This window comes from Ammospiza nelsoni, chromosome 6 (assembly GCF_027579445.1).
Source record: "Ammospiza nelsoni isolate bAmmNel1 chromosome 6, bAmmNel1.pri, whole genome shotgun sequence".
Classification (NCBI taxonomy): Eukaryota; Metazoa; Chordata; class Aves; order Passeriformes; family Passerellidae; genus Ammospiza; species Ammospiza nelsoni.
In genome coordinates, this window is record NC_080638.1 from 28,379,511 (window position 1) to 28,407,163 (window position 27,653).

At 40.2% G+C, this 27,653-nt stretch overlaps 2 protein-coding genes across 2 annotated transcripts in view; both read right to left on the reverse strand.

Moving 5' to 3' along the window:
• Positions 1-1,773, reverse strand: part of LOC132074288 (cytosolic phospholipase A2 epsilon-like) — a 33,007-nt gene extending 31,234 nt beyond the window's left edge. Inside the window, exons 1-2 of the mRNA XM_059473988.1 lie at positions 1,704-1,773; positions 1,233-1,268 (exon numbers count right to left, since the gene is read on the reverse strand). Of these exons, the coding sequence (XP_059329971.1) occupies positions 1,233-1,268; positions 1,704-1,730 (63 nt within the window). The 5' untranslated portion in view covers positions 1,731-1,773. The remainder of the gene's footprint in view (positions 1-1,232; positions 1,269-1,703) is intronic.
• Positions 1,774-8,104: 6,331 nt separating this feature from the next.
• On the reverse strand, positions 8,105-27,111 carry LOC132074289 (cytosolic phospholipase A2 epsilon-like). Its single transcript, XM_059473989.1, has 21 exons — positions 27,085-27,111; positions 26,707-26,790; positions 24,752-24,824; positions 23,996-24,132; positions 23,113-23,244; positions 20,159-20,199; positions 19,652-19,694; positions 19,269-19,332; positions 17,888-18,054; positions 17,652-17,744; positions 17,271-17,308; positions 16,044-16,179; positions 14,966-15,102; positions 13,734-13,956; positions 12,994-13,108; positions 11,943-12,080; positions 11,369-11,476; positions 10,731-10,922; positions 10,033-10,199; positions 9,014-9,194; positions 8,105-8,343 (listed from the first exon to the last, which is right to left on the reverse strand). Exons 1-21 carry the CDS (start codon positions 27,109-27,111, stop codon positions 8,105-8,107), a joined length of 2,535 nt encoding a protein of 844 aa, XP_059329972.1.
• Positions 27,112-27,653: the final 542 nt, after the last annotated feature.

Consider the following 27,653-nt stretch of genomic DNA (forward strand, 5'->3'; position numbering starts at 1 on the left):
TAACAATCTAAAGCCATGCAATTGTACAGGTCTTGCACCTAGGGACCTACTAACAATGTAAAAAGCGCTACAGATTAAAAAAAAATCAGATTGGTCTTCAAAACACAGGCTAGAACTCAAAATAATAATTTTTATGATTCTAGCACACCTCTCAGGGCTGCAATATTATATACAGAGACCTCCATCATTTTAGAGCCCAGTTTTTGAAGAAATTCTGCAAAGTTTTTACCACAGCATTTCACTTAGAACAGAGAAAATATGTCACTCTCAGGCACAACCAAGCATCACATACTATCAATAACAGCAAACCTCCACAAGGCAAACAGAATTTAAAATATTCTCTGTATCACTCTGGTCTCCCTATGTTGATGCAAAGCTGGGAAGTGCCCACATCACTGAAGGAGGGGCAAAAGCCCATCTTGCAGACAGATCTCCAAAGAGTTTCAACTGATACTGGCAGCCCCAAACCCACTGCAAATGCCAGAGGACAGCCTCATCCTGCTGTCAATGCCTTTGCTCCCATTCACTGGCTCATAGGAGCTTATCTGATACATTTTCCTTTATGCTAATACCTCTTAACATAAATGCCTGCTAATTAACAGCCATTTTTAATTTGCCTGTGCAAAGAATTCATCCTCAATTCAGCTTTTACAAAACACCTTTTGCTCCCTTTAAGCCTTCAGAGAAGTTTGGGCACTACTCTCACTCCTACTAGGCTGATAAGATCAAGCTTGTCAGGAGACTGAACTCACCACATTTATTCCACCTTTCTACCTGTGAATGCTGTGCTGCACAGAGAATTACAAGTTCTAGGACAGACCATCACACTGCAAAGAAAGGCTACAAGGAATTCCAGAACACTAGGAAGACCCACATAAAAGCTCTTCTTATAAAGGAATAAACTGTAAGAAAATGGGACTATTTCATCAAAAGAAATCAAAACACACAAGAAGGAAGTAATTAATAATTTGATATAGTTGAAGTACAAACCAGCCCAGATAAAGTGCAACACATAAGCATCAGACACCAACAGCAGCCACACTACTTAAAGCTCATGGAAAGCCATGGCAATACTCCATCTACAGAGCTGAAGTTGCAGCTCAGCTTCTCAACGCTCAGTAAACTTTGCAACACAGTTTTCCCCCGAGTCATTGAATTCCTAAAATATTTTCTGGTGATCTACATTTAGCACTGGACAGCATTTAATGAAGGGCCAGCTAATTGCTACCTACCGTTCTCACCGCTGGTGCTGAGGTGCTCGTAAAAGTCTAGGAAAAACAACACAAGGCAAAGTTAAGAAAACTAAACTACATGTTAAATGCTTACTTTAGGCTGACATGCTAAAACATCTCACATTCAAGGATACATTTAGAGCTATGCTTTTAGCTGCATCATTAAGCCCTTTACCGACCACCATCACAACTCTCTTCCAGCCTATTTCCTTTTTTTTACAGGGAAGCAGAAGCACAATAAGCAATGTTTCTAGCCCTAAAATGTGGCTTGAAGAGACAAGTGCGCCATGAGGTTCTGCAAAAGCCTGGACTAGGAAAGCCATCCTTGCAACAAGATCTGAGGAACAGCAAACTCGATTTCCCTTGATTGCCCACACAACACAAACCACTCGTTCTCCTCAGTGATAAACTTCACTGGAACACCAGACTATTTTACCCACTTTACACTTGCTATCACCTTCTTTTGCTTACCTCACTTGTACTTAAATTTGATCCCATTGCAGTCCCAGTTGCATGTAAGTCCAGTGTTAAAGGCAACTGAGTCGGATGGCTGGCAGGAACTCCTCATGCAGGTTAGGGGTGGAGGAATAGGGATTTTATGACGAGGCTCTCCTGCCCCACCCCCTGATTATTTCCAGTCATTAGGCAGTCACCTCCCTGCTTCCTGCAGCCTATTAGAGAACCTCAACTGAGTCAGCAGAATGAAGAGCAATTCCTTTTCTACCCACTGCAATGTTCGGGGGGCTGCTGAAGCCCCTTTCTGCCCAGGTATTGCTCCCTTGAAATACTACTGGTAATGAAAACTTTTGCATTTATGCAACAGCTCTAACCCCCAAGCAAAGTGCTTCTGACTAATTAAATCACAGCTCTCTGAGTATCTCTACACTGCCACCACCATGCTGTAAGGCAGTAGAGATGTCAGCATCTTCTTTCCAAACTATAAATTCCAATACCTGTAGCAGTCTTCCCATAGCAGCACAGTTCAGGCAGGTAAGTCCTGCAGTTTAGCAAGGTGACTCAATTGTGATGCCACAACTGGATGACTGCAGCACCCCCAAAGCTACTTTGAGCATCTCTGTGCTACATTTAGCAACCTCAACACATGCTGAATGTACTTTGCCCAGATATTTATTGTACATACAGAAAAAAAATGTTAATCCATGTTCAGAAATCTTGCAGTTTGATATTAAATCAAACAAGAGGGAAGGGATGAGCTATTAGCAGCCGGTGATATTTGGGAGTGGAAGGAGAGAGTGTTGTGCTCTTCTGCATGGCCTTGGGGAGCACAGCAGTTCACCCACCCTCAGAGCTTACTTCAAAGGGATCTGTGCGTGCTGGCTCTCACAGTGAGCCCAGCAGATACGCTGTGAGAAACTCCAGGGCACAAAACCCTCCCGGACTGCTCTACACCCCGGTGTACAGTGACTCACTGCCTTGTAAAGTGTATCAGGGTAGCCCTAAACTGGCATGCATGGCAGGCTGGTAGATTTTGGAACATGCAAGAGCAGACTCTGACTCTGCAAGACTCTTTCTGGCCACTCTGATTGATGATAGGAGGCAGCAGGTACTCAGTCTTGCATCGTGAAACTGAAATGATTATTTTAAACCAATCTTACTTGTATTGGTGTTCAATACAAATTCACTTGATGCAGGCAAAGAAAACTGCAGTGGATGCCACCTTAGTGCACTCCCCTGTGCTAGGAAGGCTGATATCAAAATAATTCTGCACAGAGGAAGAGACGAGGTGCTGTCCAAGGAACGTCACTGGAGTAAAATCCTCTTTTCAGATACAAGTGGCTTCCTTCTATGTTGATGTCTGTGTGATAAACATATGTGATGCCTCTTCAGAAGATCTTATTCAAAATATGCAGTGGTACTCTCTGGTGGTTTCCATCTGAATTATTTAATGGCTAACTGCTTGCTTCATAGGCACACTTTACACTGTCTTCTCAGAATCAAAGCAAAATGGCTCATAAACGTCAATCTACAGCTTCTGAAATGCTCCTTAAAGGAACAACCAAAAGATATTTCCAATGAACATGTGCATCTCTACCCCAAAGACAAAACACCCCCTGTAACTTCTCTCTTTATATCTGTGCTAAATCCTTAGGAACAAACTCAGGTGGAGCAGTCACAGCTGAGAATCACTTGCTTGCCCTCTCACACAACTAGTTCTTTCCAGCTTCTGAAAGAATGTTCCCTGGAAATATTCCAGTATTAAAATTTAAAGTAGGAATTAATTTTCATTAAAAACATCTGCAAAACTTCTATCAAAGGAAAGAGGATAGGATATCCAGCTCACTTTGCCCAAGTTGTCCCAGCAGATATTTACACCTATACAAATTCATATCATCCCAGCTGTTTCACAGCCAAACAAGACTCCCTGACACTACATTCTCTTACCCACACTGTTTTTAAGATCCATACATGAGACAGCACTTCACAATTTATAAAATTATTCCAGAGTCAGTGCATCTTGGCCACTAAATGGTTTCCTGATGTTCAGACTGTTTTCCTCATCTCAAAACAATGTCATTTTTGCCCTTCCCAAAACATGTTCCTAAATATTTCTCCTCCTGCTCATGACAACCATCAGGTTTTTGGCTGGCATTTTCTCCCTTAATCCCCTGTCCACATCACACAAAAAGGTTTTGGAATACACTATGTTTTAAAGAGCTGGCATATTTATGGAAGGCAAGAATAACAATCTCAACAATTTCTCATTCATGCAGGGAATACATGATAGGACTAAGCACTGAATGCTCACACCTCCTCTGACAGTAAGTCCTTGTCAGCACTGAGAAAACTTGATGGCTTATTCACTGATGTCTACTACACCACATGCTTAAAATAAAAAATCATAAATTTGCAGTTTGTCCCACTGGACTTTTAGAAGTAGAAATCTGTCCCTAGGATCACGATTTCCAAAATATTACAACTTCCAAGGTCATGTATTATGTTGGGTTTTTTGCATTTTTGCAGACAATTTCAAAGACAATCATTAAGCGTTCATTAAGCAAATTCATGTCTGAATTTACCCAAAGTCTAAAGAGCCATATATTGCCTCTTTTTAGCAATCACATTTCCACATTAATAACTTTAATTGCCAGAGATCATCATATGCATACTACTTACACTCTTACTTGGATTTTTGAAGATTAGAGAGACTGTGTAACTGATGCAGAACACTCAACAGTCTCTTTAAAGCTCTGAACATTAACAAGGAGAGTAAAAAGGAAGATGTCATTTTCCTCTGCCATCATGCACTTTCAAGTGCACATTTACATGCACATGATCTTGCACCTATGTATTAATTAAGGCAAGGTGGAGAAAATATATCATTCTGATCTAAACTGGCCAGCTGCAAATACTAGTTTCCCCATCATGACATTCAGATAATTGTATATTTGACTGCAATAGGTCACAGGGAGGAATAACAGCTGCTTTCAATACTCCACAATTGCCTTATGTACCACTTTGTCATCTTCTGATAATCCAGGACTACCAAAATGCATGATTAATGGGGGACTTAATCTTACTGCAAGAGTATCCTTGAACCATCCTTGGGATGACAATGGGAGCAGTCATAATTTACACACCCTGAACATAACAAGAAGGGTAAACATTCAAAGCACATGCTAGAGGTGTTAAAAAATGATAGCCAGATGTCACATTAGAAAAGAATTATTCAATATTAACAAATTAGAGCAATTTAACAAATGTAGTGTCATATCTGTAGCTTGGGATTTTCCCTGGGCTTTCACTTAATTTTCCTTCTTTTTGTATAATGCTTCCACAAGCTACAAAATCTACTAAGACCTCATCCTGTCAGTCAAAGAAGAGCAAGAAGCTCAAGTCCAACTCTAGTTACACAAAGGACTTGAACTCAATAATCTCCAAAGACAAGGTGTACCATGGATGACAAGCATCACTTTCCTATCCCAAGGTGTTGGATTTTAGACTCTGAAAAACTTAACTTTGACTTCGTAATTTTTGGCCTGAGGTTAATTTTAAGGAACTCTTTGGTATAAAAAACCAAAGAGAAACATTAAAATCCAAAACCAAACAAAATATTCCCCCCTCTATATATATATATATAAGTATATAACATTCACATTAATATGATTATTATGTTGGCATTTTATTTTCATGTTTCAACGTACCACACTTTCAAAACACATGCTCTTCAAAACTCTGCAATATTCTTTTAGTCATTGGAGAGAGAGATCATGCTAGGTAGAGGGGTGGGGGATTACATTTTTGCTTGAGACACTATTCTGATTATGACATATATGAAGGAGGGCTTGTGCTTTCAAAAGACTATTGAGAAACTGCATTAAAACAACTCCACATGCCCTTGATATGTTTTGGAGAGATAAAATCTTGCTCCTCCTACTCACTCACATGAAGTAATTGGGCTGCTTTTCCATTCAAAAATCATCACTGAAGTGTTCTCCCATCTGTTAATATATGCAATCCTGCCTTCAGATTTGTTGCAACAGAATTTCAAATGCAATCCTCATCTCAAAAACCAGTAGCTCAAAACCTTTATCTCTGCCCCTCCCTGTACTCTGTAGACCTGAGCATCCAACAGCACTTCTCTTTACCTTTGCAGGAGCACTCAGAGGTTGCCTGACCTTTCCAGGTTCATTCAACACTTCAGGCACTCTTCAAGCACCTATTTCACTGCCCTAACCCCAACAGACCACAGCTGTGAGGAATACCAGCACCAGCCTGTGTCAGCTAATTACCTAATAATTAGGCAAGACACATCACCCAGGACCTTTACAGGGAAATCTAGAGCCAATTTCAATCTGAACCAATTCTCAGAATATCAAGAAGCCACCTCATATTGCCAGCTAATTAAGGGGGTAACTTCTTCTACAGTCAGACTAAGAGATGTCTGAGCCCTAATAGAGACTGCAAAGATTCACAGCTAATTGTTTCCAGGATCATGACATTACATTCAGCAGAGCTTGTGTGACAGGTCACAAACAGGTGTTTACCAAAAGAAAAAAAAATTGCTGCTGACCTACCTGGGTCGTAAATAGAACAATTACATCCATGCTGAATCATTTTGAAAAATCCAGCTGATATGTCACTGAGCCTAAGACTCAGATCCATCCTTGAAAAATACCACCAGTAATAATGAATGTCTCTGTTATTTTTTGATTAATGGCTGGCAAGCCACTCAAACAAATATCTCTTCCCCTGTCCTTTCATGCTGCCTTTCACTGTCACATCACAGGCAAGATTCTGAACTATCTCTGCAATGTGAAAGTCATCAATAGGTCTTTAACAAAAGCAGCCTTTCCTTCCCCAAACAAGAAACAAAATCAGTCCATTTTGGAGAAAACTCACAAGCCACCAAGGCAAGACCATTAATCTTGGCTCTTCCAGCTAAAACATTACTTTCATGCAGTGTTAGGTGCTTGGAGCCAGATCCCAACACAAGCACCAGCATCTGTCTGACTTAAGTCAAAATACTGAGCTGCTAAGCTAGACCATTTAGGCAACCTAAGATTTTTTAGTGGCTTTCTAAATAGGCCCAGACTTCTGAAAGCAGACTCCCTTTCCTCAGCTCATTCTAAGCCATCCTAATTTTCCAGATCAGCGGCCAAAAGCACACATCATCACCACACCTTGGGTGAGTAAAGCTAAAGGCCCAGTGCCAAGTGTTGCAACCACCAAAACACAGTGGGTGGAATACACAGGCACACACTGAACTGCTTATATTCATTCTTCCTGGAGCTCTAGTAATGAAACTTGAAAATCTTAAAAATACTGAAGAGATACTTTGCAAAAGAAAATAATCACATATTTAAACCTCCATTTCATTATTGTTTAAAAATATATTCATGAGCATAACTGAGCTGTCAGAGTGAAACTTCCTTTTCTTCTTTACTCACAGAAAACTATTGCAGTCTTACTAGTGACACATAACATCAAATTATTCAAACGAAGGGCAAGGAAAGAAGGTGAAAAACTGGCTTTCTGCCTAAGAGGGCCAGTGAAACAAAGATCTATCAGTAACTGAGGAAAAGGAAAGTTGTTGGACTCGACTGCTTTAGATCCATGAAAAGGACACATGAAGGTTACTGCCAACAGTTTCCTCTTATGAAGGGAGACTTACTGGTTTGATTGATATTGCAGCAAATCTTGACAGACACTGGTGTTATCTCCTGTTAAATGAACTGATGCACAGAAAAGGACTGGCTTAGAGGTAACAGTGTTATAATGTTATCTCCTGAGTTATCATTCCAGTCACCTGCACCCTTAAAGCGGCGTTTCCTTCCATTTTTCATTTTCCACAGTTGAAGTGACAGCTTTTCTTTCATTTTTCCTCAAGGGTTATTCACAAAGCTCACTGTTCACTCAATATTGGATTTCTTGGTATCAAAAGCAAGGGTAACTTTTTCCAGAGCAACTTGCTAGCTGAGCTGAGTCCACAGAACTTAATAAAACCCCCAAACTTCAATTATTTCAACTACAAAATTCTTATTTTTAATAAGATTATGCATGGCTACTTAGTATTTGAACAGTAGCTATTACTCTGCCATGCCCCAACAGGGCATGTATATTTTTGCATACAACAATCAGAAAACAAGTTCTAAGAAAGACCAGTTAAATGTACTTTCTTAAGAAACCATTTTTCTAAGACAAGTACCCTGTTATTTGGATAGCAGTGGGAATAAAACTGTAGCAGCAGCCACACACCAGCCATCTCACTGTTGCAGAAGTCAAAGGAGTTGGTATCACAAATTCTGTTGCTATTGCAAACATCAGTGAGTTTGCAGCAGGTGAATATTTATTAGTCCAGTACCAAAACATTTGTGTATCTCCTTCTGATGATTTTTTTTCCTAAATACACTTTAAGTGTGTTTACTCGAATTAGGTGATGAATAGTTTTTAAGTTGCTTCTTCCGTTGCACTGCAGTTCGCAGAGCCTGGAGAATCAAGTGTTTGTTATTCAGGATGTTGTAGCTGCACAGGTTAAGCAGCTTGTTGAAATTCTCTTCAGTGTATGTCAGCAGGCCAGTGCCATAGGGAGCAGCACAGTTGGACACATCCACTCTTCCCTGCTCCATCTCTGCGGGACTGCGCTCCACATCTGAAACCAGAGCCAAGCAAAGGTGCTGAGGAAAGTTCCCTGGATCATAGAAAACTAGAAATAATAAAATTGGAGCGGATGCATGCAAAAGTATTTGTAAACTGAAACTGAATTTGCCAAGTAGGTTTGTTTTTCTTCTAGTGAAACAAACATTTCTTCTATTGCTGAACTAAAGGAAACAATCTGGCAACTTTTCAAAAATTATAGGTATCAAAGCAGGCTGTTACTCTGGCAAAGCCTTTGCTTCATTATGCGTTTCCAGCACTTTCTATTCTCAATTTTTTCATGTAAAAAAAGTAATAGGAGAATTCCAACTTTGTTAACCAAGTAAACATTATATCTCTTCATGAGACTGTGAGGTGACAGCATAAATTACCAGTGGATATAACTTACTAGCTTTGTCCTCTTCTTTATTGTCCAAGTTACATGACCTGTTTCAGGTGCCAGAGGGGGTTTCCCTCAACGTACAGCTTCTCATGCTTTTATTTTTAAACCTCTTCATTCCAATCCCTGATTAGCTGCCCAATACTGTATGCATCACAGCTGGACTAAGACTATAATAACTTAGCCAACTCAGAAGCTTGCCAGTGCCTTGTTTTGGAGTAGGAACAAGCTCAATGAATCAACTGGATGAGATAATCTCAAAAAATGATTACTGCTGTCAACTTACTCGGTGCCTTGTATTTTTGGAAGGTATCACACACCAATGGAAAATAGGCCAAGATTGGTGCCTCTAAGCTGTCCTCAAACACATAGCACTCCTTCAGGCGCTCCCGGTCTTCCTGGCTCAGCTCTGTGCTGGGGAATGGGATCCCATGCTCCAAACAGTACTCTGAGAATAGGTCCAGTGGCTGGCTCAACAGAGAGCAGAGATAGCAACACAAAGAGAGCTTGAAGTAAGACCACCAAACCTCATAATATTTTGCTGCAATAGACAATCTGAGATTGATTAATTTGTTTATAAATAATGCTAACTATGCACTGGAACAAACATACCATTTTAATTTTAATATATCCTGGGTAACAGAAATTTGGTTGATTTGCTAACACTATATTTTTAAAGCAGGGTTACTATTTACTGAAATGTATATGACATTCGGGTCAATTTCTGTGATTTAGTGAGCAGAGCAGAGGATTTGGATAGGGAAACTTTGATTATATGTGGCTTCTCAGATCACAGGTTCTTAAATATTTGCATTAAGCGCATCTAACTATGTCTTTATGTCCTCTTACAAATAAATTACATTAATTTGAATCATATAAGACTGTCAAGGTTTCTTCAAATGCAGAAAATAAAACCCTGACTAAAACTCATGTCACCAAGAGTCAAATGTAAAAGCAAAACTTTTCATTAAAAAAAAAATTTATAAATTATGTATTGTATATTAATTACATTGTAGAAGCCATTTAACTATTGAGGAACTTATTACCAAAACAACATTGAATAGGACATCTTTTGTATGTCTGTGTTCATATGCCTGTCCCAGAAAGACACTGAAAACAGCCCTGATAAAGGCAGTGACATTATGGTCATAATTGTGAATAGTACCACTGATATGATCATTTAATTTAATAAAAACTAGACCATTTTCTGAAAGAAAATTTAAAAAGAGAGAAAGAGAGAAAGCTGTGGTGGTAATTCAGCTGCTGGAATCATACAGATAAAGAATCACTGCTTCAAAACATCACCAGAGTCTGTGATCCTCCACTATAATTTAAGTGAAGAATGACATCCACTTTTCTCTCTGGCCTCAGAATGGGTGGGCAGCTGGTGTTGATGAAGAAAGCTGTATCTATCAGCTTGAGGTAGTCACTCATTTCATTCAGCTGGTTGGGAGAAGAATCCAGCACTGTGTCTGAAAGGCCAAAACTTCTATTATTATTATCATTATTTATTGCAGGCTCAACTCTCTTTTTTTCCAAATTAGCATCAAAGAGGAGAAAGAAAATACAACTGATGTATATTCATCTTTGACACAAAGCCCACAGTTACGTATTTGTCTTTGACACAATTTAGTATTTATTTACTAAATAAATAGCTCAACTCTGAGATCAGCAAGATGGAGCAGTTCTAAGACTCAGCTTCATCCAAAGTGATAAATTACTCTTCTTTCTCAATATGTGTAAATTTGTGGCTATTTAACTTCCTTGGAAGACTTTTCCTAGGAAGATGAGAATTCAAGCAAACATGCTGTGCTTCCTCCAAGACAGGAACATGACCCGGAATAAATCATCTAGGGCTTGGCAAAACCCATTCCACAAACATGTTAATCAAATAATCTTAATCAAAATTTACCTCTATGATAAAACTTATCAAATATTTGTCCTCAGCAAGTATCACCCCTCAAATCTCCTTCCAAGACATAACTAAAACAATTTCCAATTACCTTTCCACATGGAAAAGCTCTCATTCTCCAAATATCTGTTATGTAGCTGCAAGCCCTTGAGGAAATTGTGGTATGTTGAAACCACTGGCCGCCCGGTCATCATTTCTCGCAGAGTTTTGGAAAGGTAACCTTTGGGGATGGATAAGCAGGTTGTCTGTTCATGAGGCTTCTTGGGCAGAGCAGGATGGCTCTCTGCAGGAAGAACAAGAAGAGGGTATGTGTCTGCATTCGGTCAGAGTGTTTCTCTGATGATGATAACAATCAAACCACCCTGGCTCCCAGCCCCATCTGTGACTGGGTGCACACGTGGACGTGCAGTGTTCTGGGCAGTGGGTTTCAGTGTCGCACCATCACCTTTTTCTTTCCTCTCTGGCCTCTCCCTCCCCAAAGGGCTTTAGTAACCCTCTCGTGACTAACAAAGATCCCCAGGGATGTTGCACAGTGAGCAGCACAATGTTTTTTTCTGTTTTACACGACAACTGTTGGTCTCCTGCTTTTCCTTCATTCTCAAGGGCTAGGTGTCCCATAAGCCAGAAATAGGACACAAAACCAAACCCTTTACTAAATGTCAGGTTTCACATTTCAGAGAGGTGTGAAGAAAATGCAGATACAAGAGAAAAGTAATCTGAAGAACTAACCAATGTCATGTTCAGTGTCTCGAGTCCATCTGTGCCAGAAGTGTTCTGAATGACCCGAGAGGTAGACAGCATCCATAAAACTCTGGGAAAATATATTGCTCCATGTGCCTTGAAAGTTTTAAAAAAAGAAAGGCTCCACACTTAATATTAGTTTGAATATTTAGAGCACAGCTATGGCAACACACCTGAATCCACTTTCTGTTCTAGTTATGAAATACTATGAATTTTCCCATAACTATCAAATGCCACGCCATTCCACACAATGTCTGGCTTACGACCAGGCCATTTTCGAAACTTGGCTGTCTATAAAAGTCAGGCTGCGAGTTTAAATACTTCAGATGATCAGTTTGTGTGTGGGCATGCATGAGTTCTGTTTAGGTCATTCTGCAAGACATTCAGCAAATTAGTCACATTTGTCTCCAAAATTGGTTTCCTCTTTTGTCACTTTTGGCTGGTTCATTTGAGATTGAAATTGTGTCAGATACATTCTCTGGTGTACTAATACTGCAACTTGCAGACTATCTCTCTGTGTAGCCAGCTCTTAAGGTGATGTTTTCTTAAGGTAGTAAATTACCTTCCAAGAAGCAGATGTGAGATTCTGGGATCTTCTTCATCCGGCGACCCATGAAGAACTCACTACCAAAATCCTCAGAGCGAACAAAGGCCCCATATTTCAGGAGACCCACCTCGTAAGGTGTGAACTCCACCCACTCTGCAAATAAGGCATCAAACTGGATTTATTTTTATTGTAAAAATCAGCTTAGAGATTCAGAAGCTGGAAGAACAAGGCCTATAGCTTCACCATGTTGGTGACAGACCAGTTCAAACCACCATGATTTAAAACAAAAAGGTGTCCTTCAACATACATGAATGCAAAAGCTAAAATAATTTCCTCTGCCAAAATCCATTCAGCTTGGGATTCAGATCCATTTCTAAGAAGCAAGACCCGGGGCTGAAAGCCCACTGATTGCTAAGGCCCTGCACACAGTGTGGCATTTTGAGATCCTCTGAGTCAGCAATGACACCAGCTACCATTCATTCTAGAGGCTCTCATAATCACTGCCTTGAGGATGAAAAACTCTGACCAAATCCCCTCCCCACACAGAAAGCTTGTCTGGGTGCACTGGGACTGTAACTGTGCCCAGGAGCAGATGACCAGGTTCAGTTGCAGGATCTCCTGCTTCATTTGTGCTGGAAACCCCATGGGAACAGTGATCAGGATCACTGACCAGAGCACAGAGCCCTGCCCCTCCTCAGATCCTTCTCTGGCTGCTGGGATCTGACTCCTGCTCTCACCTTCTCCTTTCTCCTCCCTGCCTTGCCCTCCTCCCCACTCTTCACAGCCTCAGCAGAAGACCCAGCAGCTGAAAGGGGCGGTGGGGGGTAGGTGGGGATGACAGAGAAAAGAGCAGCAGTTGTGGCTCTCAAGGCTGCCAGCAGAAAGCATCTCTGTGCCCCCACTGAGCAGTGTCTACAGCACAGGTATCTCCCTTCCACAGAAGACAGAAGAAAAGAAATTATTTAAAAGATTTTTTGGCTTGGACTTACAGGAAAAAGTTTTGGCATTCAATCAGCCTTAGAAGGAAACTCTTCAGAGTTATAACAGGGTGTATGATAATCTATACCTTTAAAATCCAAAGTGCTAAAGTCATCCTTGACATTGAGGGACAGGTATATGGGGAGTGGATTCTGCCCCTGATTGACTGCTAGTTGTTGATCGGAGAGTTTGTGAGTACTTTCCTGTTCACAAAGAGCAAAAGTCATTGTAAAAAGATGAACATGATGCATGGACTTACTACAGTATCTAAGCAGGAACTATCAATGAAGTATCTGCTAAACCTCAGCAGATTTTGTTCTGTGTACTTTAGCTGTTTGGCCACACAAATGTGTACATGTGTTTTCTGCCATGAGCTTTCACCAAGGCATTGTGCTTATGGGAGCTTTGGCAAGGGGGACAGGGCAAAAATGCAAGAAATATGGGATATGACTTGCTTTAAGGAAATAGAGATATTTAGTCAACCCGGACCCATCTCCTTCCATACTGCTTATGGGTATACATTGCTGTGCCTGAACTTTGCTCTGTCACAGCCTTCTCTCCTCTGGGTGTTACTGGAATTATCATCTCACCCAAACGCCAAACTTAAAGATGGAAAATCAGTTTCCTTAACATCTTGAATTTTTGCATGCTCTCACACCTCTTCTAGATGCTTACACTTTAGGGATACTTTGTTACTTTTATTCTAAAAAGCCAAATATTCAGTCCTTCAGGTGTTTTCAGACCCTTTTCTCCAACTGAATCAACAACCTTAGACATGGGAAGTTAGAAATCCTGTGAAATAAGAGGGAGAGAAAGAATATAAAATACCTGATGATGTAGCATACAATCAATGAAGAGTCCCCATAAATCTGTAAAGGACACCTTGTGCCCCTCTTGCTTTCTCTCACAAAGCTCATTTTCATAGTATTTCATATGATCCAAAGAGAAACAGTGCAGCTTGCTCTTGGTCACATGTTTCCTGATATTATCAACTGGCCCTCTGAGATCCTTTTGTGACCAATTTGCATCTTCATATAACTTTGACATGGTCCTGGATAAAAGAAAGGTACTGAGGTTCATCACAGAGCACATGTCAATTCATTAGCCTACAACACACACAAGTGTTTTGTTTCAGGCTACACGAGGTTCTTGCCCTCAAACTTTTACTTGGAAGAGCATTTCAAAGCTGAGGCAGAGTTTAGACTGTGTAATGATTTCTCTTTTTTTCCCTGCACAAATACATTTTAAATCATCCTGGCTTGTTTGTATTTCAGAATCAAAAGAGTAATAAAGCAACACTGATAACGTAACTCGAGCTTTTGCTAGAATTACCCTTTGATTGTCCAAGCGACCTCTTCTGTGTGAGGCCAGTTCCCTGAGATGGGTCAGACCGTCTGTGAAATGTTAATCTGGAGTTTAGCAGCGGCTAGTGCCCTGGCCAGTGTGAGAGCCCTGCTTGGGTGTGCAGCAGGTGGGCACCTCAGGCTGCTGGCACACACAAGGGCAGCCCAGAGCCACCTGTACCCAGGGCTCAAGCAGATTCTAGCCATCCCCTCTCATCCCCATCCCACTTGTTCTAATTCTGTCTCACAAACATTTAGAGCAGCCCTTCAGAGGCAAAATGTTTTAAATCCCCTCAACCCCTCCTAGTTTGTGCAAGGCAGTCACCATTGAGTGCATGAGTGACACTCTGTGTTTCTCAGGGCTGTTCTTTAAAAGTCTGCTTTTTGGAGATGCATAGGAGTTGAGCCAGCCAGACAAATATTACAAAAGGACTTGACGTGTTGCATGCAACAAGATAACAAGTTACAGGCAAACCATCCTGGCTTGTGTTCTTTTCTTTTGGCCTCTGTAAACACTTCAGTGCAGTTACAGAAATACTGTCATTCTCATTAGATTTGTTTCTTGTAGGAGGGCAGCACTGAGTGATCCCATGAAACAAGTCCAAAAGTTAGCCAAGTGCCCACATCAAGCTGAGTAAATTCATCAGTAAGGCAGAATTGTTCCCTGGGTTATCACTCTGCTAACACAAACATAAGTACAATCCCAGCTGTCCTTACCATGTTGTTGCAGATAAACCAGTGATGTATGACACACAGTCCAAAACACCCAGCTCCTGGAGAGCCAGGAGGCTGCCAAACATCGCTGTCATGGATCTCACTCCCCCTGCTGCCGTCACCACTGCGACCACGGGCACCTGCCCAACACACAGAGACAGGCACAGAGTCACTCGTCACCAGAGGAAATACAGGAATGATGGCCATGCAAAAAAAGTAACAGCAACACCTGGTTCAGGTAGGTTTTGATTAATTCACCTCTTCAGGGCAGTGCCTAGATGTGTGTTTGAGCTGTGTAAACTTTGGTGGAATTTAGTGTATGCTGAAAGCATTTTCCTGAGCAGTGATGCTTTGGAAGGCCAGGAGCTGTAAGTATGGATCTTGTGTGGGGAAATATATTTTCAGATTTTCTCAATTTATTTAATTTATTTAATTTATTTGACTTGGTTGAAAAATGCTGTCCTGCACACATCATAAAGGGTTGAGTGTGCTGGGAACTGAGCAGAGCAGTGGAGGAAACACCCCACAGGCACATTGTCCCAGACTCTTGCCCCAAGCACCAGAGCCCCAAAACAGATCTTGGTCTTCCAGTAACAGAGCAGCTCCCTCTGAGTTCAGGGATCCCCAGGAGAGAAGCAAGCAAGAGATAACACCAAAAAACACACAAGACAGATGCTACTGCACCAGTGTGCTATGGGAGAGTTGGATCCTTCCCTTTGAACCTTGTGGCAGCAGAGAAGAGGTGCCAAAGCAGAGAAATGGTCTCGGTTTCAACAATCAAATTTCACCAGGCTTGGTTTTACACACCAGCATGTCAGCAGATACAGCCTTTGGCTGCCCCTGGGGGAGGACAGAGGTTGGCAGAGAATAAAGGAGTAATAACTGGCCTCCTAAAAGTTCCTCTTTCATTCTCTGTGCCAAAAATTTGGATATGGTCTTAGGTGCAAGTGACAATCTGGCCAATACTATTTAGTGTAGAATATGTGGAAGAGCTGCACAGGTAGTCATGCATGCACATCACATCCACTTCTCTCAAAGTGGGTCATATTACTTCAAGTTCCCAAGACGCTGTCCCACATACCTCATCCTCCTGTAGGTCTTCATCTAGATGAAGAAGATTTTTCAGAGCAGCAGCAACCACCTTCTTCCTTTTACAGATGAAATCCTGCTCCTCCACACAGAGACCAAACCCCAGCCTCAAATCCAAATCCTTGCAACTACAACACAAGAACAGCACAAGGGATCACCTGCAGCCATTTCAGCTGGAGACACCCAGCTAAACCGACAATAAACCAGTTTAAAGAAATTATACTTCCATGTACATGAAAGTCCCCCTGTGTATATGAAAGCAGGTATATGGATATCCTATGTCCTATATGTGTGCCTTCCTGTGGAGATTTTAGACCAGAATTATGTCCTGAAGAATTTCACACAATCATAAGGAAGTCAAATAAATAAAATCAAGTTACTTCACATTGAACTCTGGTATTCAGACACCTCTTCACGTTCTCCTGCTGTGCATGTGTTTTCTGAAGCACAAAGGGGGCCTAAGTGGTTATTTAAACTTAACACACTTTAGTTAAAAGAGCCCTAAAACCGAGTTAGGCTTATCTTTACAAAGAATTTGTGCTCTAAATCAGAAGGTGTCTCTTAAATTTATCCCTTCTGTACATTATCATAAACATCATGTACATGATTCATTCTATAACCTTTATTTTCACAGGGTTCCAGTTTCAAAGGTTTTTTCCAGGGGAAAAAAAAAAAACACAAAAACTTCTCTGTATCTTCTCTGAATATTATTCAATAACACCCTCTGATTAAGGCTTGCAATGGAGCTAACATACCAACAGGGGGTAATGTTGCCCTTCAGAAAATCTCAACAAGCCCAGTCAATAAATAAATTACTGTCCATGTGTTTCATTGAAAAATTACCTGTAGAGGTCTTGTAAATGCATAAAGGTGTTAGACACGTTAGAAATCTGGTATACATAAATATGTACTTATTATAGATAAAGGTTACAAGACAGAGGGATGTTCAGGTTACAAAGCATCAGCATTAGGAAAAATATTGTGCTGGTTTATACCCCATAACTAACTACCACCTATCCTATTCTAAATTCTTACCAACCAATTTAAAAACTTTAAAAGCTTTAAATAATTTTATTAATGATTCCTCATATTTCAGTCATCTTTATTTCTTGTTTTGAAATTAGCTACTTTAAGATGAAGCTTCCTTTCATCTAACAATGATATTATGAAAGAAGAGGAGATGGCCTAAGTAATCATTCAAAAGCAACAAAAGATTTACCTATTTTCCTCATTCACAGACACTTCATAAGATTCCCCCTGAAAAATCAATAATGACAGCACCATAAATTTTAAATAGAATTGTAATTTTGTAGAAGTAGGTTTTACAGTATTAGCAATTATTCACATATATAGTATAATGAAAAGGTTTTGGCCTCCTCTCAAGCATTCAGCACACAATCTTCTAAACTACTTTTAAAGCAGTCAGAAATTCTGAATATCCTATTTTCCCTACAAATCATAGTTATATTTCTATGCAGAGCTAAGCATACAAATAACTCACTAATGCATTTTTAGCAACAAAATTAATACATGACCAGATATCACATATATACAGTTTACCTTGTTGAAAGAATTCCAAATACTGTCAGAGGATACTCACTCTCATCACTGTCACTTTCTTTCCCAAGTCCAGAGAAGGGAGAGGCACAGCCAGGGGACTACTTACACCCATTTCCCTTCTACCTGAGCCGGGCTGATTTAAAGAGGGAGAAAAAATATTATAAGAAGAATATTATTTATAGACCCTAGACACAGAAATACCAGATAAAGGTTAACTCATGATTCTTCTCCCAAAATTTAGGTTAGGTGTTATCACCAACCATAAGCAAAACCTACACAACAGAAAAAATGCTCCTTTGGCAGAGTCATGAGCAGTCTGGGTTGACTGTGCTTGATGTAGTGGAACCTGGTGGTTTCACTGCTTCCTGGTCTGGAGTGAGGACCTATGGAAATATCCTGGGTTTCTTCATAGGATCCTTTCATTGTGAAGGTGAAATCTCTCCCTAAGAACAGGAAGCAAACCACAGGGAGACGTTAACTGTGCCTAGTTCTGAGATTAGCAAATAAAAGTGACATTTCAGCCTTAGTGCTGCAGGCTTAGCTAAAGTTAATTTGGACCACATGTTTTCCTTTCCCTGTGACCAGTGTGCAGCACCTGGCCCTTGAGTTCCCCTGGACTGCAGGGGCTCAGAACTGACCAGATCTCAAGTCTGCAATACTCAGAGAACTGATCCCAAAAGCTGATGGCCCAACCCTCCATCCACAGAGAAATGCAAAGGCATCTGTTCTGAGTATTTCACCAACCTTGAGGGGAATTTTTAGCAGGCACTTTGGTCATAATTTGTACATAATTCTTTGTGTAAAAATATGTGTGAATTGATTTGAATACCCCATAGCAGGTGTAGTATGAATGTTACCATCCTACATTAATAATTAAGTTATTGTTCTGCTTATTGTAAATCCCATTGAATTGCCTTGTAAATACTAAATTATGGGATGATTGAGTACTGCTGAATCCTTTAGACAAAGGATCAAGTCTGAGGCTAAGTTTGGCAAGAGGGCCCACTCTGAAACTCACAACTCTGTGAGGATCTTCACTCCTGGCACCCTTTCCTTTTCCCTCTTTATCTTTTTGCATCCCTGGTCTCTACATAAATAATTCTAGATTTTTTATAATCTGAATTTTGTTTGCATGTTTCATGCATTTAGTGGTAGAGCAAATCTTGCCATCAAACTTTGTCACACTTTTACAAACTTATATTAAACCTACACTTGCTGATACCTCTGCCAATGATTAAGTGACCTAAACCATTTGTGACACCCTGCCAAGTGACAGAGAGAGTGTGCTACACTTGTGGATGCCTCCAGCAGCATTCACATCCCCCTGAGCTTTCACTGAAGTCTTTCTCCTCCTGAGAGTTGTGTCTCCCTTTTTTAATTTGTTTTCACCAGAAAACAGAGGTTAAGGTATTTCAGTTCCATCCACACCACAGTGCTGTTTCCAAATCTCCCAGCCACCTCCCTGTGGCTTCTTTTCTCTTAAGTTACAGAGTCATGTCTTCTTCTGAGGACTCTCACTATTAGCAAGTAGGTAATTCAGGAAATACCCAAGCACCCCTGATGCATACAGAGACTAAAACAAACCAAATATTTATCTAGATTCAGCTGCATATCCCATAGCACAAAAAGCAGCAACAATTTAAATCAGCACCCTCACTTTTGCAAGAGCTCTTCTTTTTTGCTTCATTCACATGTACTTCCAAACAGGAAAGTTCACGAGACTGGAAGAGAGAAGCAATAAAACCACTGGTCACAGAAACAGTTCAGGTTTCTCACTGAGCTTCTAGGGGCCCTGTAGAAACACAATGCTTGACCATGGTGGTCTGTGGATGTGAAGAATTTGTAGAAACTGAGTATCTTGTATAAATCTTGCAAGCAGTACTGTGGTTAAAGAAGCTAGAATAACTGGGGATCTGTCATTACACCTAAATACCATTCAGTCCCCAACAGTTAACACAAGAAAATTTTCTCCCTATCTTCCAACCACATCCTTCAGTTCTGCCCCACCATAAGATTAGCATACAAAAAAAAAAAAATTACCACTAGTACACCATTAGTAATGATCTTCTCAGATACACCTGGTCTGAAAAGCAAAAATCAAAAAGATTTATTTAAAAGTGTGCATTTAGCAATAAACTTTCAAAAGCACAGTTCTCTGAGCTCAGTTTTTCTAGCTGGCAAGTACCATCAGCAGTTCTATCCTTCCCCTCTATCTTGCAGCCTCTGCCAGATCACATCCCATACCTTCCCAAGGATGCTCCTTCCTTCCTTCCTTCCTATCTCTGCTGAGGAGAATCATCTCTCCTTAGGCTGAATCACAAAATAAACATCCATTCTCAGCTATAAATAGTAAGTGAGACTGTCACTCAAATTTAGGACAGAAAAGAAATAATGAGGATGATGCTGAGATGAGATAGCTGAGCTCAGAAGTACATGGAGCCACTTCCCCAGTGCTGCATTACCACTCTCTAAAATGCAGTTTTCTGACAACAAACTCTACAACGTTTATGTTTTACGTACGTGTTTTTCCAGTAGAAATTTACTTACATGTTATCCAGTAGAAATTCCACTTCTAGTTCTTCCTGAGTCTGAAAATAGGACTTTTTTAGAATTTATGAATGAAGAAATATTTTCCTCTGATATGACTCTGACAACTTATTTATAACTCTCGCTCCATTCTCACACCCTGTACATCATAATATAAACAGAGATTTCTGTGGCCACACTTTGATTTCACCTCTCCACTGCTCTACTGTTTACAAACCAGCTGTACCATCACAAGAAAGAAAATATTAAGTATCGTTGAATAGGGAGCAAGGGTCCTATTATTAATTCATTAGTAGGATAAGACATGGGTCAATCAATGCTGAGGAAGGGAAAAATAGCAGGTGAATGATGTAGGAAAACATAATTAAGAATGAATGGACTTAATGCAGTGAAAAGATAGGGAGCATGCCTTGGTTAAAACAAAAGAATTTGCAGAGTAAAGTCATTAAACATTTAAAAAGGCTGGGAGAAGGGTCCAGCCTGGAAAATAAAAACTGCCAGGGGAAGGGAAGAAGAGAGAAGACTGAAGCTGTGAAGGGGAATCAGGGAAAGAGATGAGGGGAGACAAATCAAGAGAAAAAGAGACAGGAAAAGTACAAGAATGAGGCAGCAATAGAGTAGCACACCAACAGTATCAAAGAGACTGAAGAACTGTATTACTCCAGCCACTTGCTATGGGATACAGCCAATCCAGGAAAAACCAGACTAAAAAAATTATATCAGAGAGATCTTCTGGATCACACATAGGGAGGAAAACACCAGTTAACAGTGATATAAATCTCTTTCTGGCAAGTGATAGTAGCATTTTTTAATTTATATTCAGAATAGCTAACATTTATTGACAAATATCCCTTCTGTCCAGCTGCACATCATATTTTAACATTGTGAATCAACTGTCAAAAACATGCCAAATCTGACAATGCAGTTGCCATGGGAAAATCATCTTTACAGCAAAGTACAGAGCAATTTTGTATTTACTAGTTCACATCAGTAAATGAAACATCTCTGATGGCTTCTCTGATAGCTGCATCTGTGGCATGTAATGCAGGAGCAGGTACCTGTGCTTGCTTATTTCCCCCAAAGTGTCTATTTCATGAGAATTACAGTGGTTGCAAAGTTGTAATAGAATGTTGGGGCACAGATTTTAGAAAGCAGTCACCTTACTCAGATGCAAGACAGACTGTGCCAAATATTTAATTATGCCTAGACTGTACTATGCAAACCAACTGATGCTCTGTTACCACTTTGTCCAAAGAACAGCAGAAACAAGGTTCAGAAAAACCTGGCTCATACCATCTGCCCAATTCTGCTTGCCTTATGTTCCTACCCTTCTTATGCTGTTTTACACCCACACAAGTTACATTTCTAGTAAATCCCACTCACATATTTGTGGGTGAAAATTCCAGAGCATAGCAATGGAAATACTTGTTAGGCCACAGAGAGCAAGAGGCACAGCAAAGCAGCCCTGCTGCTCTGACATCACCCATCTGACCTCTTCAGCCTTCCTTCTGAGATACCTTGGTAGATTAAAGAAATCATTATGGGCAGGAGCGGCACTACAGCCTGTTATTAAGACTGCCCAGCCTGTTGCATTACTAAGACACTTTCAAAAAAATAAAATAACCCAAAGTCTTCTGAAAATCCATATAGAGACCATGATCTGTGATGCCTCATGGGGGCCTGATTCATCACAAACTGAAGAAGGGCAGCTTGACCAGGATGCTCTTGAGACAGCTCACCTGGTCTGACCCCCACCACTTCCACCTTGTTCATGGGCTAAGAGCTCTGCACATGCCTCAGAGCAAATTCAGGGCCTGAATCACACCTGCCATTATCTCAGTCACATGAGGGATTTTCTGAGGAAGGCTGTAGCCAGCTGGAACAGGGTTAATAAGCAGTCCTCAGTAAGGATTGGTTGTCTAAAAGAGTAATTAATAAACCTCTTCAAAGCAATAGTAACATAAAAAAACAGGCAAGAGTCTTTTCCAAAGAGCCTGACTGACACAGTGGTTTAGAAATAAATGGAGCACACCAATTCCTGGGAACCGTAAACTGAAACTCTTGGCAAAATGTGAAAAAGCCCTGAAGTTGTTACTACACCCTCCAGAGAAGGTGTTACATTGTGCAGAAGGAAATCTGAGTACATATTCGGCTCCCTTTGAAGATGAGTGTGATTTCTCCACCTCTCCTCTCAGCAACTTCATCCACTCAGTGTTTCATAAGATACTCTGTATCTTTATTTTGGTTGTTTATACAACTAAACACTGTATTTTTGATACACACGCAGCAAATCAAACTCTTACTCTTCTTCACTCACTAAGGAAAAAAAAATAAAATACTGATGATATTCTCACTCATGAAGGTCTGCCTCTCCTGTGCTGGCTCAGCCCCTCTAAAATAAATTTGTAGCAAAGGAGCATCAGTAGACTTGCTGTAATTTTTTTCTTAAAGTTGTTTAGTGGAGGAGGAAAAAAATCCCAAAGAAATTAACACAAGAATTAAATGCTTCATTTAATGCTACATTATTTGAAAGAACTGGCCAAAATCCCCAGTGAAGGTGAGAGGAGATAGCCCTAGTGAGCTACTGGCCAAAGGGTAAGAGCGACTGCCTGAAAACCGGGACAGGTTTGTTCCCACCCCTGCTCTGTCAATCTCCTACAACAGAAATGAGACCTCCTAACCAGCAGTTTCTTCATTATTGACTCTTTTTCTCACTGATTTTTCAAAATATCATTTTGAAATTAAAAAAAAAAAATAGGAATTCTAAAAGTACTTTGCATCTTATTCCAGTCACAACAGGGGTGTTTGTGACCCCTCTCCTAAAACCCAAGCATTCAACTTTTTTTCGTAACATCCTTTTAAACAAAGTCTTTGTGTGTGAGGACCAATTTAACCTTCAATAGAGGTAACAACTTGAGACAAAATTCTAATCAAGAGTATTATTTTCACCTCACCTCTGGATTCAACTCAAAACTCAAGTGAACTTTTTCTCCAGGTTGGATTTTAGCCACATCAAAGCGAACGGTCATAAGATGGTCATCTGGTGTAAAAGTGTCCTCATCACAGACTGTCAGCTCCAGGATGTTCTGGGCAGAGAGGCAGAGAAGGATGTAAATCACATATTCTGGGACTCCTGAGCCCAAAAGGAAGGCCCAGCAAGAGCCAGCATTCAGCCCTCATGCGGACAGACTCCTGTGACAGCACAGAGCTCAGCTCTCAGCACAGAGAGCAGAGTCGGGGACTAACTAATAGAGAGGTAAATCATTAGATTTGGCAAACAAAAAGAGCTCCAAAAGAAGAGGAAACATAAGGGACATATATGATGGTAACATGCACCAGACAGAGCAGAGGTTACACGCACTGTTCTTCAGATCGTTTGTGGATTCAAAATCACTGCCTTGAGAAATCTTGGCATTTTGTCAGAAAGTAATAATAAAGGGGAAATTCTTAACCCTTTAAAATGAAAGTTAAAGCTTCACTACCAATCTCTCAACAGGATTTGATCCCTTGACATTTCCTGAGGGCTCAGGTTACCATGAGAAGATACAGCTCTAGTAAACTATGAGAAACTGATCCAGTTTGGATTTTGTATCACTTTCACTCTGACTGTTCACCTATTTCTGCTAACTCTATAAACAATTTATCAGTCTTTTACAACTGTTCTGGGACACAAAGAAGCATTCAACATTATTCCAGATATTCCACAACCTTATGGGCTTAAACTACTTCTTTCAGTCAGGTTGTCCATGTGAGTCTCAAGCCCTTCAAAAAGAGTTTGCCCGCAGCAGGTGAAGATGCCCCCTTTAGAAAGCACCTGCTCACTGTCACAGATCCCACCTTTACTTCACTCTGTATCACGAAGTGGAAAGTTTCGTTCCAGACAGGGTTTCTGCAGTTGTGTACAGTTCTTGTCTGGGCTTTCTGACATGAAGCTGTTGGCAGCCACAGCTTGACATAGCAATCAGTTTGGCTCCCTGTGTTAACAACAAGTTGCACAATTACTACAGCAGTACTTTGTTATTGTTTGATTTGCCCAGTCAGGGAAAGAAAAGATTAACCTCTGAGGAGTCCTAGATATTTCATTAGACCCAAAGAAAATATTCTGGGTTTAGAGTTATTTAACTTTTCTATTTAGATTTATATCAGTTTCAAAAAAGTCACTTTTAAACCACTAATTCTATATGATAACAAGAGCTAAACAGTGCTGAACTAAGTACTCTGGCTCCTGTGATTTTTTAACTCCTATTTTCAAATACTTGCCACTTCCCAAAAAAATTCATGTACAACTTCACTTCTTCAAGTGGCACTTTTTAAAATTAAATGGAAATTTTGGTTTGGAAGATTTTCATCTATTTGTAATGCAAAAGATAAAGGGAAGGACAACTTCTTCAACACAGAATTTCTAGACTATTTCCTTTCTGATTTTAAGTGTTTTCTAAATTATTTTGAATTTAAATGAAAATAAATACAACTTCTTCACCCAAACCCCTCCGAAATATTACTGTAATCCAAGCAACAGGTGTACAAGAGCATTAAAATCAGGTGACAGTAGTTTTCTTGCTAAGCTATAAATGTGCCATCAGTGATACTTACACAGATCTGCTTTGCGGAGATTTCTCATACCAATAATTTTTACAGAAAGCCAACGCAACTGAGGCACTTCTGGCTGCAGAACAATGAGAAAGATACCTCCATTATTAGCAATTAACTCAGATATAAATAACATTGTTTATCTTTCAGCACCAGAAAGGCCAATCTATCATTATATTGCAGTGAATTTGATTTCAACTATTTAAGACATTTTCTAAGAAGAAATACTTTCTTGTGATTTGACATTGAGTAAAGATAGCCTGTCATTCACAGCAAGGGCCTACATTAATCAAAATGAAACCTCATTAATACAACAAGCAGAACTGATACATGAGTATAAACCAGGGGGGTTTTAAAGAACCAGAACTGAAGAAAGTGGGAATCATTAAAGCTCTAAACAATGTAAGAAAATGGAAAGATGAGAACACACAGTAAAATCAGCAGTGTGTTAGAGAATGTAATTAAAAAAAAGCTATAATTGTATGTAAATGCACATACATCCCAAAAAAAGGCACAAAAGCACAAATAGACAATTCAGAATGTCTTGGCTTCATCAAAGGACAAACTTAGGCTGATCTGATTGATCTACCAAGGAGAAGCTCTGAGGCACAGCAATATTGACAACCTGTACTGCAGGGTTCTACAGGGGGAGAAGGTTCTTGAAGGCTCCACAACTCTCTCCATTTTTTCTGTTCTCTCTCCAATCCCTATCACAGCTACACAACCCTTCACTCGGTTACTGGGAAAACAAGACAGTGTTGAAGAACGTCAAGAGTAAAACACTTCGTGTAGAAGCAACAGCTCCATTAATTAAATTAAAAGCAGCGCTTAAATACCCAAAGAATCATGATTTCTGAGAAACTGCCTGCTCAGGACCTCTTTGTGTACCTCTTTATTTTGATACTCCCCATCCTGACAAAAGCAGACTAAACATCTAGAAAGCAATAAGCCACCAAGCCAAATGTTATTTACAGCCTACTGGAACAATTCTCAACAATTTTCTCTCAGAAAGTGTCATTTGAACAAAAATAGAAGGTCTGAAAGAAGCCCATCAACCTCAGCATAATTTTTGGCAGCAGCATTTCTGGAGATGGAGGATGAAATAAGTACATGATTCAAATTGCTGAAAGCTCAACATTTCATCCAAACACAGAGGATTAATATTTCATCCTCAGATTTAGTACCATCCATATCCATGAGTTTAGAGAAAACTTATTCATGAGATGGCTTAAATACTAAGCAACTATACTGACATAAACCAAATTATTATTCCATAATGCTAGCAGTGAATTGACTGCTCTCCTATATCTAAGAAAGAGTTAGCTTCATTCTTTTCTACTGAATATGGCTAAGGAACAGAAGGAAAAAACTCAGGGACAGAAAAACAAATACTATTTTCATTTTTTTAATTATTTAATATATTTTTGACTAACCATTAGTCATAGAACAGAATAATATGCAACATATCTAGAATGCACCATATTCAGTACTTTCCCAAATCAATTCATCTTCATAAAAATCAGTGTTCAGAAAAGTGTCAGACATGGAAGTAAGCCATTTTATTTGCTCATCTGCCTCCATAAAGTAAAGGAAAAACAATTTAAGGACTAAGCCTTGGGTGTTATGAGGTATGACTACCATCATATAATCATACCACAGTAAAACAAGACTAAAATCTAGCTCTCCCAGTTCCTTGCCTAGCATTTAAACCACAAGTTCATCATCTTCCCAACCCCTAAGACACAGTGAATGCTTTGCACTCTAAATAGCACACTCCCAGAAGTAGCAAATATTCCCTTAACTATCTGTTAATAAATGTCACCTCTCACAAAACAGTTAAGCTTGGGAGAGACTGGGAAGGCTGACAGCAGAACTGCAGGTATCATCAGGGCCATGCACTTCCCTTTATGCCCTGCAGTTCTCTCCTTGCAATCCAGAAGCTGCCTTCCATACAGTACCTCGTTTTCAGCACTGCATGGCCTTTGATGATTCCTCCTCCTGATTCCAATCTTCCTGTGTGGATTTGCACGGATGAACCGATCCTGGAGACAAAAAACCAAAAGAGGGCCAGTGATGAAACCCATCCGTCACTAATTTTCAGTTTCTGCTCAGATTCACTATGGAAGGAGACCCTAGCATGTCTCCCATTTCTCCTCTTCAAGATGGGATATATCCATCTCACCAGGACCATCTACCTGCTGCTTTTACTAATATATCTGCCTACTGTAAAGGCATTTGACATTTAAGGATCAAAATTCCCCAAGCATTTGCTTTTGATCAATCCCAACCAAGACCACCAAAAAGATTCTTCTGCCCCAGCAGTGATTTTCTCTTACCAAAGGTGAATAGGCTGATGATCCCATGGGTATCTTTGTTTCATAAAAGGCACCACTGTAAGGCTCCAGTCTGTGTGTCTCCCAGCTGGTAGGTGCTCCTGGACCACAGCTGTGGCCAGGAAGAAGAGTTGTATAGATTGACTCACGGCTCCACCTCCCGCTGATTTCAAAAGCACAAATGATGCACTTGTGCTGTGCCACATAAAGACATTTTCTTTTTTTTTCTCTTTTTTTTTAACACCACAGTGATTTGGAGAAAAAAGGAGATGGGTCAAGCATGTTATCAAAGGGCAATTCCAGAGTCATTATCCACCACCATAAAGTCTGAATAACTGCACACAGAGGGCTCTCCTGGGGCAGTTCCAGCTGCCACCAGCTTCTCCAGTCAGATGCACAACAACAAGGATTTTCACCAAGTTCACTGCAACTTACAGTCCTAAAGTGGAGGACCTCACAGGCACTGGCAGATAGTTAAAGAAAGCACCTTGTAGCTTTTCTTCTGTCTTATTGTTTTGCACAGAGGTTGTTAAGGTGTCAGCAGAGCCAACAGAAGCTTTTGCTATGGAAAC

Excerpts from the sequence above, each read along its gene's own strand:
- LOC132074289 (XM_059473989.1), bottom strand. The coding sequence starts at position 27,111 with ATGGGATCATCAGCCTATTCACCTTTG. Across the intron at positions 19,333-19,651 it reads TTACTAATGGTGTACTAGTG|TCTCGTGAACTTTCCTGTTT; the intron begins GTAATTTTTTTT and ends TCTCTCTTCCAG. Across the intron at positions 16,180-17,270 it reads TCTGTGAATGAGGAAAATAG|TTGCAAGGATTTGGATTTGA; the intron begins GTAAATCTTTTG and ends CTTGTGTTGTAG.